Here is a 14,577-nt window from a genome sequence, read left to right on the forward strand (position 1 = left end):
AATTCATGACTTCAATCCTTAATGTGTGTAGGCATGTATGGCTTTTGTGCTACATTTTGAGATAGAGAAATGGACCTATTAACACTAGAACTTGTTTGTTGCTGTTGGTCCATAATTTACGAAACACTATGAAGAATTTCGGTCAGATATCAGTGAAAGTATTACCTACGCTAAATTTTAGGGTGTGTCGTCCAATCGATTGGCGTATGTTTCATCAAAGAAGAATAATTAAGGTTTCATCATCTATTTAATTAATATAGATGAAACTACCTAGTCCAAGTGACCCTTGTCCATTGATTCTGTTGAAAACAATTTAAGCCTTTACTGCTCATCATCTGCTTCACCGAAAATCAATAGTTCGAAGATAGGTTTGACGAAAGTCTCCGGTCAGTCTAATTGGCTAATATTTTTACGCAAAAAAATCGTCTGTCTATCCTTCCTGTCTATCATCTGCTCCATATATTTTAATCGTAGCATTACTCTACCGTGATTCCCTAGCACTAGTCCTTTTATTATGATATTCATGAGGCTTTCATGTCCCTCGTCCAATATTTAAGTAATTATAGGCCTTGAGACTATTTTTTATAATATTTTATATTTTTACTGATCATCAGCACTTGTCAGAAAACCTTTAGATATACTTGTAATGGTAACTATTTTAGCAAGTTATTTCCGGAAAGTGATTTTCCTCGAAAGAAATTTAATCATTTTCCGCGATACGCGAGTTGAAATCCCACGTTGCTAATGAGCAAGCTTCCGAAGCATTTTATATCAAGATAAAATTTTCTGCAAGTTTTGGAGGACGTAACTTTCATTGGAATTTGGAAGTTTAAATTGAGCTTAATAGGCTAAATTAAATAAAATGTTCATTTTAATACAGCTTTCCCTGAATTATTGCATAAAGTTGTTCAAAATTACTCAAATTTAATCCATCCACGAAATTCCAGAGCATTTGATAATGCTACCAAAATATTCCTAAATCATACGAAATGGTTAAGAGAGGTTTATTTTCATGGGATATCTTTAACTTTTGGGAAAGATTATTATTAAATCCTTTATGAGAAACCTATTCGAGACTCATATTCCTCTCATCCAACTAGTAACACAGTACTTTCTAAAAATGGTCTGTTTTTTTCTTCTGTTTTGGGAATTCTACTAAAATGCCTTCAATTCATTGCTCACATATAACCTTAGTAAATATTTTATCCTAATTTAACTCTCATTAATGCAATACTTAACGCAATTATGTAATTTAAATGGTTATATATTTACGTGTACTTTTGGATCCAGAACAAGTGGTTAGTGTCATCCCATTTAATTTCCCAAATTCCGATATTAGATAGTCTCAGCGTCATTTTGGAGGGCCTACAGATGTGGGTAGTGTTTCATTTCACGTGGATGAAAACAATGCCGGTTGTTCTGAGATACTCCACTGACATGCTAGGGAGAAGTCGGTTGAAATGTTATATGATAAAAGCGTGCAGTCTAAGGAATCGAAAAAAAAACCACCTTCAAATGTCTCATCCAGGAAAAAGATACTGTGGATGAAATATTTCTCCTCCTTCAACCAATGACGATGCAACTTTCACTTCACTGTCCAATTCTAGATTATGGATTATTTTTACATGAATTTCTTTTTCTCTTTGGCTGTCGGTCTTATACCATTCGTAATTTGGTTCGTGCTCTTCCTTATTACTTTTATTTGAAAATGATTCTCTAAAAAAAGTTATGGTTTTTTAGATTAATTTTGAATGGGTTTTTGGACAGTACTTCCGGCTTTGAATGGGCTTATTAGGGGAATTTTATCTTCCTCATCTTTCACCTTTCGTTAATGTCTGTTTTTTTCAGTTTATTTTCTTTAGCTCACATTCTGGTTATCCTCACAAATTTCCCTTGGTCAACCTACGCTCATTTCCCACTCTGGAAGATTTTCCCTTTCTTGTCACAGGGTAGTTTTATAAGAGCTGTATTTATTTTACTTTTGAAGTGGAGAATGTTTGCCAATCAAGACTGATCATCATCACATTTAAAGTCCGTTGGTTATTCATCTCGTTGCCTGAATTATAAATTCATGCTCATAGGTTTTTCTTAGATCATTCATTCAAAACAAAATGCATGTTTCTTAAGTTACTATTTAGTTATTATAGAGCTTCTGTCACCCCTGCGTATTTCTTTCCGTGTACAACCTAAAATATCATTTGAATTTCAAATTTTTTTCTTGATTTATCTCCTCGAACAGTTGTTCTATCAATATGAGCCTTGTTGCTATATCGATCCCTGGAGATCTGTCCCTTGTCCCCAGGGCCGGCCCTAGCAGGAGCGGGGCTAGGGGCGAACCTTCAGTGCGGGGCCCTTCACTTAAAATATTAAACTCTATACCCCATCTACAAACTCGAGCATTTTGAATCCCTACCACTCTCTGGCTAAGTATGTGTTCCCCTCCCAAATTCAGACTTCGTAATTACGCCGTCGTTCACATAAAAACAGTGCACAATAAAAATTACTGCATTATTATTCCTTTTTCATCATATTATTTTTTGTCTAGCACGGACTTAACAATACAATAATAGTTGAAATTGGGTTTTCAAAACTATCGTATATTTTAATTTTATTTTTTCACGAACGCGGGGCCCCCCAAAGCGCGGGGCCCAGGGCGGTCGCCCCGCCTTAAGGCCGGCCATGCTTGTCCCTATCAGCCCTTCCCAAAGCCCTGAACCGGAGCAATGGCCTGCTTTGCTGGAACTATTGCGCTTGGTTGTACGAGTTTACCAGAGCTGTGTCCCGATCGCTCCACGGGGTATCATTCGACACCGCAATTCGCCCGCGTTGATGGCCACCCGGCGGTAGGTTGCTAAAAAAACTTCCAGCAGGGTGGTCCAGCGAGGTTTCTCGAGCGAGGAAGCCAGGCGGCAGATTTTCTGTTCTGTCAAAGTTAGCGTATCGCTTGAAAGGAATCGTGAGAATTTTACGGTCCAGTGGTATATGAGCTTTTGGATACATTGAGATTTATTTTATTTCTGAAATTATTAAGTAAACCCGTTAGGGCCGGTTCTATCATGAGGTTTTAGTGATATTCGCGACAATATACAGGTTTAAACTCAACATGGGAATCGTTGAAAGCTCTAGCGACGCAAATTAAATCCTCCTAGCGGTTCGTTGTACTTAACTATTTATGATTCATCATATTGCTTGACCTTTGTTACCTATTCATGACGTACAACTCGTTTCAAACTTCAGGTAATATTTTTAAATGGTCAGGGTAAAAATATATCATAAAATATTCCTATCTCTCATGTATAGTTTTACCTAAGTATTTCCTCGGATTTAAAATTTTTATGCATTAGATAAAGGCAAATACTGAAAAATGTAATCTATGTTTTCTGGAAATTTAAGGCTCTAACATCAGTTTAAAATAAGAATTACGTCTTCAAAATTGGGAAAATAAGACCAGTCGAGAAGAAACGATGCGTCTTCTTGAAAAGAGGTGACCTTAAACTTCGGTTTTCGTACGCAGAAAAATTGTAACTAAGCATGTTTAGATACCAACCATTTACTTATGCTATGGAGTTGAGAATGAATATCCGAAATGAATCATCACGATTGTTCAACATGTAGAGGTCGCTTGCAGGTGCGAATTAAGGCCTTTTTTCGAAGGATACTTCCGCGTAGCCGCGGTGCTACAAAATACCTCTCATCGCTATGCATCGATAGAAGAGACAAATGGATTATATATATTTTTCAGTTATCTTTAAACATTGTTTGCAGACCTGGTGAAATAAAATCTTACAATGGAAAGTCCACGCAGTGAGTATCATATTTACCATTTTTCCTGAGTTTCCCATGAATTACGCGGTGAGGGGCGGTCGCTCCCCTCTTAATCCACCACTTGTCACTTAAGGGGTGTGAATGCAATTAATAATAACCATTATTATCGCTTCAATGAATACATTATTTCTAGAAGTATTCACCCTTAATCGATGACGTGCAATTCTTGTTACATTACCAGTGACGTGCGGTCTAGGAGACCGCAATAATACAAAATTCATAAAACGTTGCAATGTCATTTTCATTGATTAGTTTAATGTTTCTTTGACTTCTCAACTTATATTTAATATTATGCATTCCCAATACGAATCAACTTTTTAGTAAAAATTTTTATTTAAAGCAGGATAAAAAAGCTGATATCAAAAACAGTTTAGTAGTTATTATTATTGTACTTTTTTAAATTAAGTACTTAATTGTCCACGTTACACAACTAAAAATGCTTCCTTACAAATTATTAATTATTATTATTCTTGAAAAATCATTAGGAATTGTTTTTAACAACTTTTTGAATTATTTCCACCAGCATTACGTTTATTGGTTTTTCCATTTAGTGACATGAGGTCTCACAGAACGCTATTAAAATTCAGTTTCGAATTTTCAGAAATGAATAATAGGAAAGTTAACTTTTAAGAGTGCTCTTATTATACAAAATTATGACGCTCACTAGGAATTTAGGTATTTTGTAAAATCAATTTTGAAAATATTCATAATTTTAAAATCGCAGCTGTCTCTCAGACTTTAAGTAAGGGTTTAAGTAAAAATACTGTCCTTTATAGCCAAAATTTGTGCCATTTAAAGTCCGGAGAACCTCTTCCAAGCAAAAATTGTTTTTGCGTAGAACACAATGCACACCGCTTACTATTCATGCAAGCGGGTCGCGCTATAGGTCAGCTGGAAGCTGTTGTGCGTGTGTCATTACCCTAAGTCCCCCTCGCGCCTCCCTTAGGAGAATAGGGTAGTTTCCTTCATCAAAGAAAACGAAAGGCATTGATTGCGATTCGTTACCCACCATTAGTGTATTCATAATACACAAGTTATTTGGTTTTTGAAATACCGGTTTAGACGAATGGCAAGGGTCAAATTTTATCCTCATTTGAAAAAGGCCAGATTGGCGCCCATGCGATTCCACTCCACATGACGTCACAGGGACCTAGTTTCTACACGAGAGGATAGGAGTTATACATCGTCTGAGGTTACCAATGCATGCATGAGGCACAGAGCTCAGGGAAACATGTCTTAATAATCACCTATTAAAACTGGCTAAGGTCGGAAAGTTTTCTTCGTTTGATAAGGTATTAATAAACCTTTTTTAAGCCAAGCGCTACCATCCAGCAAGGTACTCAGCTACCCGCTAGCAGCCTGCGACGTATCAGCGCTAAGCCTCGCCTCAAGGTCACCTCACCGGGTGGGAGGGGTAACCAGAAATACGACGTACGGAGATATTTCCCGGCATTCATACTTAAGCGTCGCGTTTTCGCGCGCTTGAAAATTTTCACTTTTCATTTAATCGCGAAAAATAGATATTGTCATTTAAAAATCTAAAAGCGTGAAATACGTACTCCAGGAGTAATAATCTTTCGATTAAGGCAATAAAAAAATAATAGGAAACCACTCTATTCTTGGGAGCAATTTCCCTATGGAAACACGTGTAGCAGCAAATTTTCATTTTGCCACTAGAAATAATGTTTGTTGTCCGTTCAGGGAAATATTTGTTATATTATCTAAGTCTCTCCAGTGACCTTCAGTGATGATGAATTACGATGAATTGCATTTTTGTGTAAGGAAAACTTCGTATTACAGTTTTTTAAAACTCAGTCCAAAAAAATTCATTTCTATGTCCGCTCCTTCTCTGGTTCATAATAAATATTTGCTTCCCGGAACATCAAAATTATGAATGATTCCGTTGATAAGTATTCCCTACTTGACCCTCAGTAAAAATTTAAAATCACTTTAATTTAATATACACTGTTTATTTCATTAATTAAAAATGTTGTTATTCCCAAATTTGTATTTTGTGATTTATTTCAAGCTAACGGGTAGATTTATACTTTCTCTTGATTATGCTTAACAATTGTTTATAGTTTTCTTGTAATTCACGTTAAAACTCTTTACCTATTTCCAAATCTCATTTCATTTGGAGTCAGAGAAAAAAGAGATAGAACGCGAGTGGTAATAAAAAATTGGTTGTATGATGAGGAAAATACTAAAAATATACCTCTCAAATTTTCTCTTTCAATAGAGAAAACATGTAGACATTACATAAAACATGTTAAACATTACAACGTTACACACTAAAAAATAATTAAAATAATAATCAGAATCGCAAGGATAGTATAATGAATGCATACTGAAACTACTATCTCGAAATTCCGTTTTTCTTCCCTTCATTACGCAGGTTTCGTACAGATAATCTTCAACATTTGTAATATATTGCTATATAAAATATATTGTAAAGAGAATGAGTGACAATTACTATAATAGCCGTTCCCGTGGAAAATGGAAGAGTGTATCCAGCTGCACGAAGGCAGTGAACTATTTCTAACGAAAAAGGGCAGTTTCTTGAGACCTAAAGGATTTATTTGCCTCCTAATAAGGTCATAACGGCTAAATACTAGTTCTTTTTCTTCGGCCCAGTTTTATAATCAAAGCCCTGTATATATTGTTGCAGTTGTATAATCAAAGCTCTCAATATAGGGTTATCATATAAGAATGGTCCGGTTTTGAACATGGTTGAAATGGAAACATAATTTCTTACTACACTTCTTGCTTTTTATTTTTCGATTTCGTAGTCTCAATTTCTGTTGCATAATTAATAAATTTGTGTACATGCGCTCTTAGTCGCTGGTCAACGTAGAAACCCGTCGATATTAGCTTATTCTTTACGAAAGGTGCCAAAGGTACCACGGCTTATGTTTCATCCACGAATATTACAAAAGAGAATCCTCAAGTTTGCCTCTTAAAGTGTTGTCAACCACCGCGCATTTAAATGGGTTTGCAGAAGTCGCCACTCGCGTCGCTGACAAATCGATTCGAGTTTCACGGGGAAATAGGGTATAATTAGGGGTATTAACCGAAATTGACATTCATAATGAATTGATCGATCACATTCATAACTTTTCAATGATATTCCTCGCATTTACAAGCAATATATACAAAGTATTGAAAAAAAGCGGATCGAATTGCACTCATCACCGGCCGCGGACATTTTTGAAATCCTATTAAAATGCGACCTAAGTGGCAACAGAAATCAGCCCCCTATGGGATGGAATTGGGCCATCTCTGTGCAGTCCCCTTGATTCTGTCACTGAATCTGAGTCTATCTCTCACAAGCTGTCTCCTCAGGTTAAGAGGTGAGTTATTACCTGTAAGGATGTCAGTTTTAGGGAGGAGAGAGGCATGATGATCACTCTTTACCGTCCCATCCTTGACGGCTACACATTATAGGGCTTAGAGGATATATAAACAAAGCAATTATGGTGACGGTTCAGTAATCAAGAGCTGAGATTAACAATGAAAACCTCTATATTATATTGAACATGGAAAAAGTTAACGAATGAAATACTTAAGAATTGATGCAATGAAAATTATCATACTTCTCTTTTTTCGTGATCATTTAAATAAGTATAAAGTGCAATCGAAATTAACAGCATGAACACAACAAAAAAAGTAATTGAGCTCTATGGCCTCTATAGATTAACAAATTATCAAAGGCCACCTTAGCAAAATGCCTGTAGCCTTGCAACGGTTACCAGTAGATTTAAGTGTATGCGGCTGTGTTAGTCCCTAGAGTGGAAGTAATATTCCCGTGCACTACCACGGGACAATTTTCTTGTGTTTTGTTAGTTATTATGATGGGTGATCCAAATTTTACGGTGATTGGAGACCCTTTTCTTCATTTTTTAATGAACACAAACGTTATCTTTAGAATCAGACATATTAGAGATAGAGATAGTGGTATTGGATTTTGTCGCTTCAATTTTGGTCACATAAGCAAAAGCCGAAAATCTATCTTGTTCAAATTTACTCCGAGGTAGCGGCCCCTATCGTCTCATTCCGTTGTAGGATCAGAACAACGTTTTCCTCGTTTCGCTCATGCCATCACGTGCCCTTCACTTGCAGCCGACGTTGCCGCGGGATATTCCCATTTCAAATCCCTCGCCTCATTTCACGGCAATGCCTGTCACTGTTGCTCCACGTCGGGCGATCGCTCAGCTAGGTTTTGGAGGGGGTCGCCTCTCATCTCCTTCTCTTTGGTCTAATGGCAACAGTCGACGATCCCCAGTGACCGGAAAGCGACCCTTGTTCGCGATCATCGGCCGCATGTCTGTATGAGCTCGTTCGTCATCACGCTAATTCAAACCTTCCTCTGCTCCGTTGACAATCACCCCCTGATCTGCCCCATTCTTTGACTCATAGGAACTCAGCGTCAACCTGACCCAGATTAGTACCGATATGTGCTTTCTGATCCTGGCATTTTCCAACTAGACCTCAGAGTAAATGTAAGCAAGGGCAATTTTCTACTTCTGCGCTTTGGACCAGGATTGAAATGGCTAAATCCGAGATTGCGTGATCTGTCTGATTGGCTGACTACGACGATAAAGTTTGTTTCCCTGTTTTTTTATAGTCATTTACCATGTATTTATTTTATTCCGATTGTAACTTTTATATCCGCAAAATAAAAGAATCAAAAATTTTGAAAGGAGTCAAAAGGAGTATTTTATTAAATGTGATTAGCATTTTATTAAAATTATATTATCATTCTTTTCATCAATAGGCTACTTTACGAACTCGTAAATCAATATTCTTGAGTTTAGAGCAGTGGAAATGATTAAAATCTTAATAAAATAAAAACTCTCTGTATCAAAATTTATCAAATTATTTCTGAAAATTGGGTACAGAATTTATCGATTCGAGAATTTCGGTTGGTAAGAAACTTTGAAATTTCACCTTAAATCTAAATGACTAGCTGTTCCTACAGGTTGAAGGTCTTAATCACGTAAGGTGTGCGTCAATGCGTTAAAGCAACCTAGATATCATGGGCGGTTACTGAAGAATAATAAAAAAATTGATACACCTGTGGATGCTAGGTGTTCGTGTTCAATCAATTTGAGTTATTTATTTAAGAAATTAATCAGATTGAAATGGTAATTGAATTTACTGAAGACCTCTGAGGTACTCAATTAACCAATTAAAGTTATTTGCCCAATCAGTATAAATTTAGGTGGAACGCAATGCAATGTAATTGATTTTTTCACACCATGCAGGTATTTTCTGCCTAACTTTTTCAAGTGAGTGTATTCAGTTTTACTTTCTTCACCTTCATAATGTATTTGGCTAAAGGAAATTCGATTACATATAAACTTAAATTAGCTGGAACTGCATCGTCGACCTCTTAATTATGCAGGATGATGTTATTTTATTTTAAAATTAATTTCATGATACTTAATGTCTAATTTATGGTGCTTCTTTACGTCGTTGATCGCTTCATGGGCCGTGTTCAAGAATAACTGATCTTCTATTCTTCTTGAGTTTTATTCCGGGCCAGAGTCACCACATTGACTGACGTTCGCAGGAAAAAAATTCCAATATTCTCAGGGCTGACGTAAGAACTTTCCCCCTAGACCCTAACCCTAACCTTACCTAACCCCCGAGAGTGCTGGAAAAATATTCTACTAAATTTTCGGCTTATTAAATTTTCTAGCCCGGGGTAAACCACTAAAATAATTTACTATCGTTATCATCATGGTAGGCTTGATATCCGGCCTCGATAGCGGCGGGGTTAAGTCCTCGCCAGCCAAACAGGAGGTCTCGGGTTCGAGTCCCACCTGGGTAAGTTACCCCTATCCAGGCCCTGGTTTTTTGTGTACGTTATATTGTTAACATGTTGATAGCCCCGATGTAAAATGCCGTATAGAGCTGTTTTCGGTGGCATGGAAATAAATAAGTAAATATCTTTATCAGCTGAAATCAAATTGGAAAAGCCTACCTCCTTCAGCACTATGAAATCAAAATTCCCTATTAGCAAAGCATTGTAGAGTGCATTATGTGTGCCTAGTGTTAAATGAATGGAGGGAAACGGAGATAGCGGAGAGCTTTGGATCGTGGGAAGAGCTTCAAAGAGAGATTTTCGTGACATCGATCGCGCGAGGGAAGCTCATTCCCCACGCGAAAAAGGCGGCAATGGGCGACGGAATTTGTGCCTCGTTTCGCCTCTTCCTTTCCTAGTCTTCCTCTCCCCGAGGACATCGACGCATCTCTTTAACTCGTGCCGGAGTTTATTTCCGGCAGTTGCCGCCCACTAATGACACCATTCCTGAACGCTCTTTAGCGAAATCATTAAATCCGCGCCAAGAATGATGCGTGGAGTGATGTACGTTTAGCAAAGAGAATTAAAGAGCAGCTTTTTTCTGCGACCTTCACGTTCCCCAAGGAACCTGCAAGTGACCTGTGAATATACCTTGATCCAGTTCGCGATGAGACTGAAGTCATCTTATACTTATCTTTGTCGTCTCAGGCTCAACTCTGTAGAAGTTCATTTTATCGTTAATGAAAGGAAAAACTTGGTTGCGCACAACCAATTTATCACGTCATAAATTGGTGGAATACTAAAAAGTTTTTCATTTTATGAACGGTCATTTTACTGTAATCCTTTCTTAATTACACAACTTAACCTTTTAGGACAGTAGGGAATTCTTCAATGATTTGCGCTCTAGAAAAAATAAGATCGATATCTTGAAATGAAAGGAAGAAATCTGTAGTCATAATGAAATTAACATTATTGCAAATGTACAATAACAAATCCAAGAACTGATCCGGGTTTCAATTCAATTTTGTCATCAACCAGTCTTAGATGATAGTACAAAGGCATTAGTGTAAAATGCTGTTTCCATATCAGAATTACAATAAGAATTTCAGGTAGCGTCAGCTTATAATTACCTCAACCCAAGGTAAGTAAAGATAAAACCACCATATGATCTCTCAGAATCCTACAAGTCTCTGAGGACATTTTCTATGCTTTCTACTTTGAAGTAATCTTCGTATTTGCCACGTATTTTGAGCGGAATGCGAATACACCGTTTCCTATCCACTTACTTGCTGTCACCTCTTTTTGATATCCTTCCTTCTTCTAACTCCCATGGCTCCCACTGTCGGAATTTCAATTCTCCCGTATGGTGTGCAGCTCCCCAGTGATTTGCAGGAAGCTTTCATGAGATGGCAGGATAGGAAAAAAGACTTGATAAAATTGAAAGTTAGTACTGTCTTTTCAGCGAAATTTTTGCTTCCGCGGTGAAATGGAAAGGTCATTTATATGAGTAAAACTCATTTGAGGTCCATTTGGTTTATTTAATCATCTCAGTTTTATTTCATTCAAAACAGGTAGGATTACAATTAATTCACACTTCAACAAAAAGGAATATTGGAGATGCTTCCATAATTTTTTCATTCGGCCTTTGCCATTTTTTATCAATTCAAATGTAATTTAATATTAATATTTTACATCTTTACTTGATATTTTGAATATTATACCTAAATATTTTTGGAGGGAAAGAGCATGCTGTGCGACGTATCGGGGTAAACATTTATTAGTTCCTGACAGATGGTATGGCATTTTCGTCTTAATGTTTACCCGTAAGCTGATTGTAGTATTCAATGGTGACTGATATCAGATGTAAATTTTTAGCGGCTTCCACGGAAGTAAAAACAGAAAAACTATGCTCACTATAGGTCATTGTGGATTTCAGCATATTTTATTAGTAGAAAATATATGAGAAAACTAGTAAATTCGGTAATCTTTGGTAAACTATTGCTGTTCCTCGTATTCTTCCCATTTTGAGTTTCCTCTCACTTCCTACTCTTCTTCATGTGACTAATCCAAAGTATTTTCTTCCCTTTGCAGTCTGCGGTGGAAAGTCGACGTTAAGATGCCAGGGAATTCCACGAAGGGTTCCAAGTAGAGGCGGTGGTTCCTCTTCCCGAAGGAATCGCAGACGACGGCGTGGAGTCAGTGTTGCCTATCTTCTCTGCCAACGTGGATTTATACACTTTCTAAGTTCTTGTCGCAGGCGCTCCTATAGAGGTTAGTGCCTAGCATTTTCCACTCGATGCCTGAAAATGGGTTGTCACCCATTTCCTAGGAGTGATGTCGTTACTCACGGATGTCTTTCACTTTCTTCTGCCACAGAGCTCCAGAGACAAACTAAACCCCAAGAAGTAAGAGTGAGGAGTCCCCTAGAGCGTGTGAATCAGCGAAGATAATGGAATGAATTCTATCTTCTTGAAGGTCATCTTTCGGAATACCGGCGTAATATAAACGAATGAAAGAAAACTGCAATGGTAGAATAGCTGGCTTTTTACATTAATGTTGTTTCCACGTGATGCGGAGTGTACGTGATATGTGATCCCCAATTTTTATTTGCACTACGGGTGACCTCTATTCAAAGTATTTCTGCGTCAAACACTGAATTTGAAATATTTTATCTAACTTTGTTTAGATGTGACCTAAACAAACCGTGACTTGTAAGTTAATGAAAAAGTTTCAAAAACATTTCTTTGGCCGAGAAATGCTCTGATAGAAACTGAAAAGGATTTAGTTTGCTTCTTTATTCTTTTGATATCCTTTTTATACTTGCAAAATTTGCATTGAACAAAAATAGCTTTCTACTCATGCCGTAAAATTACTCATTATCGCACTATTTAATTATTTTCCTTGCTCTATACTTAAGGGGAATCTCGAGAAATGGTAGTATTGAGTTTAAGAACAAAGTCAACCTAATTTTTACGATTTTAAAGATTGGCTTTAATGGCAGATAAAATTATCGCGGCTCCATTTAACTTCAATGTCTTACACTACTTGCATAAATAGCACAATCGTTTTGCAGTATACTTTATAAAGGACTGAATTTGGTTTATTTGAGGTATATCATTATCAGTTCAATTCTTTGAGGCATCCTTTTTGAAAAACCTAGCTGGAGCAATAGAATAACCCTGGCATTAAGAACCTTTTGCTTATCTAGGTGATCAGATTAATTCCACTACGAGCACTTCAAAACATCTCATCTATTTTTATTTTTATTCTACTTATACAGTTCTACTTCAGTTCTGCAAGGTCTATGAAACTTAAGAACCTAGTGGTCTCCTAAAAGGAACAAGCAGCAATCGTGCTTTGCAACTGTGGTATTTTACTAGCATGAATCGAATTGATGTTTCGTTTTTTGTTACTGCTATTGCTACCTTTCGAATCTTATGAACGTGAATGGAGTGATTGGAGCCTATAGTAGTTTTCTTGGCGGTCAAGATTTACGGCTGTTTTTTCCGTCAGAGTGAGATAAACCCTTTTCTGTTTGACTCGCACTCTTGGGGTAAAGTCGTAAACAGCATTTGGTTCGAGAACTTAGGCATCCGCTCGGAAACTAGAGATTGATAGCCGAGCGTGACCTTGCTGCTTGTTTTCAAGTAAGACTTTCTGCTAGCTATAGCGCCAGTTTTTGCTAGTACCTATTGCAGTCTTTCAATGATTCAGGTGATCCGATCATCGTTTTCTCCATCTTTGGCTTTTACAAGGAAAGAGAAGATTAAAAACTAAAACAATTAAATCAGAGATGGGAGCTTGGAAGAGTGTGGAAGCTTATCTTCCCATTTTTGTGTTCATCTTATACCAAGTGGAAATAGTGGTGCCTCAGGTGGCCTGGACTCCCATCTACATGGACGGAAAAAGTAAGTACAAATATAAAAATATATATTGATTTTTAGCTTTGGAGGAGAGGAGAAGGATCAATGCCTCGTAAGAGGTTATTTTAGATTATAAAACTAAAATATGATAATTTAATACTGGTATACGTGCTAATAATAATAAGTACCTACTACATAATGTATGTCGCGGCCATGTTTTTACTCATGATTAATTCAAATTATGGTACTTATTTGTATTTCTATTTTGAAGGTGGTTAGCCCTCTAATCCCTACCCAGAAAGTTTCATTTAATACATGCTATCAGGTAACACTTCAAGGTACACAAAATTTCTCATACTAATTATGCTTCACTCCCAATAGGTATATGAATGTTATTAACTTCATGTACCTTAATGATAATTATCTGACCCTGGAGAAAAATTGTTCGTGTTCACTGTTAGTAAATAATTTTTTTTTTAATTTCTTAAAATAATTTCAATCGGGGAAAACTTCAAGATGGACTATCTTTCTGATACTAATTACACTTTTTTTCCGAAAGTTACATAAAAATCATCGGGATATGTAGAGTAAATTATTGATTTAGGTGACCAAGCTCCCCAGGAGTAAATTTTGCTGAAATAATCCTTGGTTAGACTTGAAGCCGTTCATGTCGTTCGAATTGCGTTGCTTGTAAATTAAGTCTAAGATATACTTTACCTCGTTTTACTTGCAATGATAATCGCCCTTTTCCCCCATCCCCCTCCTCCGCAATATCCCTAATACATTAGCATAACTATTATGTATCATTCCTATAGGAATTATTTATTTAATTTTAGAGTTTATAATATCAAGTCATGACGAAAAATAAAGAGGCTTTACACAGATCTTCCAATTCTGGTTTGGCTCAGCTCCATTTAATTTTACATTTTACCGTGTGTGACCATCGGCTTAAGTAATAGTATGTTTTTTTTTATGATATGATAGAAATATCCTTTGGAGATTCACTTAAACATTTTATTTGGAGTGCGAGATATTCCTACGCTTTGCATCATTCTCAAGTGTGACTTCACCCCTTTTTTTCTG

At 36.8% G+C, this 14,577-nt stretch overlaps 1 protein-coding gene across 2 annotated transcripts in view; it reads left to right on the forward strand.

Annotated features, from left to right (window-relative positions):
- LOC124157726 overlaps window positions 1-14,577 on the forward strand; it is an 89,751-nt gene that overhangs the window by 23,454 nt on the left and 51,720 nt on the right. For both annotated transcript variants that reach the window (XM_046532701.1, XM_046532702.1), the window contains exons 2-3: window positions 11,723-11,902; window positions 12,008-13,539. In XM_046532701.1, the coding sequence (XP_046388657.1) occupies window positions 13,425-13,539 (115 nt within the window). In that variant the 5' untranslated portion in view covers window positions 11,723-11,902; window positions 12,008-13,424. The remainder of the gene's footprint in view (window positions 1-11,722; window positions 11,903-12,007; window positions 13,540-14,577) is intronic.

This window comes from Ischnura elegans, chromosome 4 (genome assembly GCF_921293095.1).
Source record: "Ischnura elegans chromosome 4, ioIscEleg1.1, whole genome shotgun sequence".
NCBI lineage: Eukaryota > Metazoa > Arthropoda > Insecta > Odonata > Coenagrionidae > Ischnura > Ischnura elegans.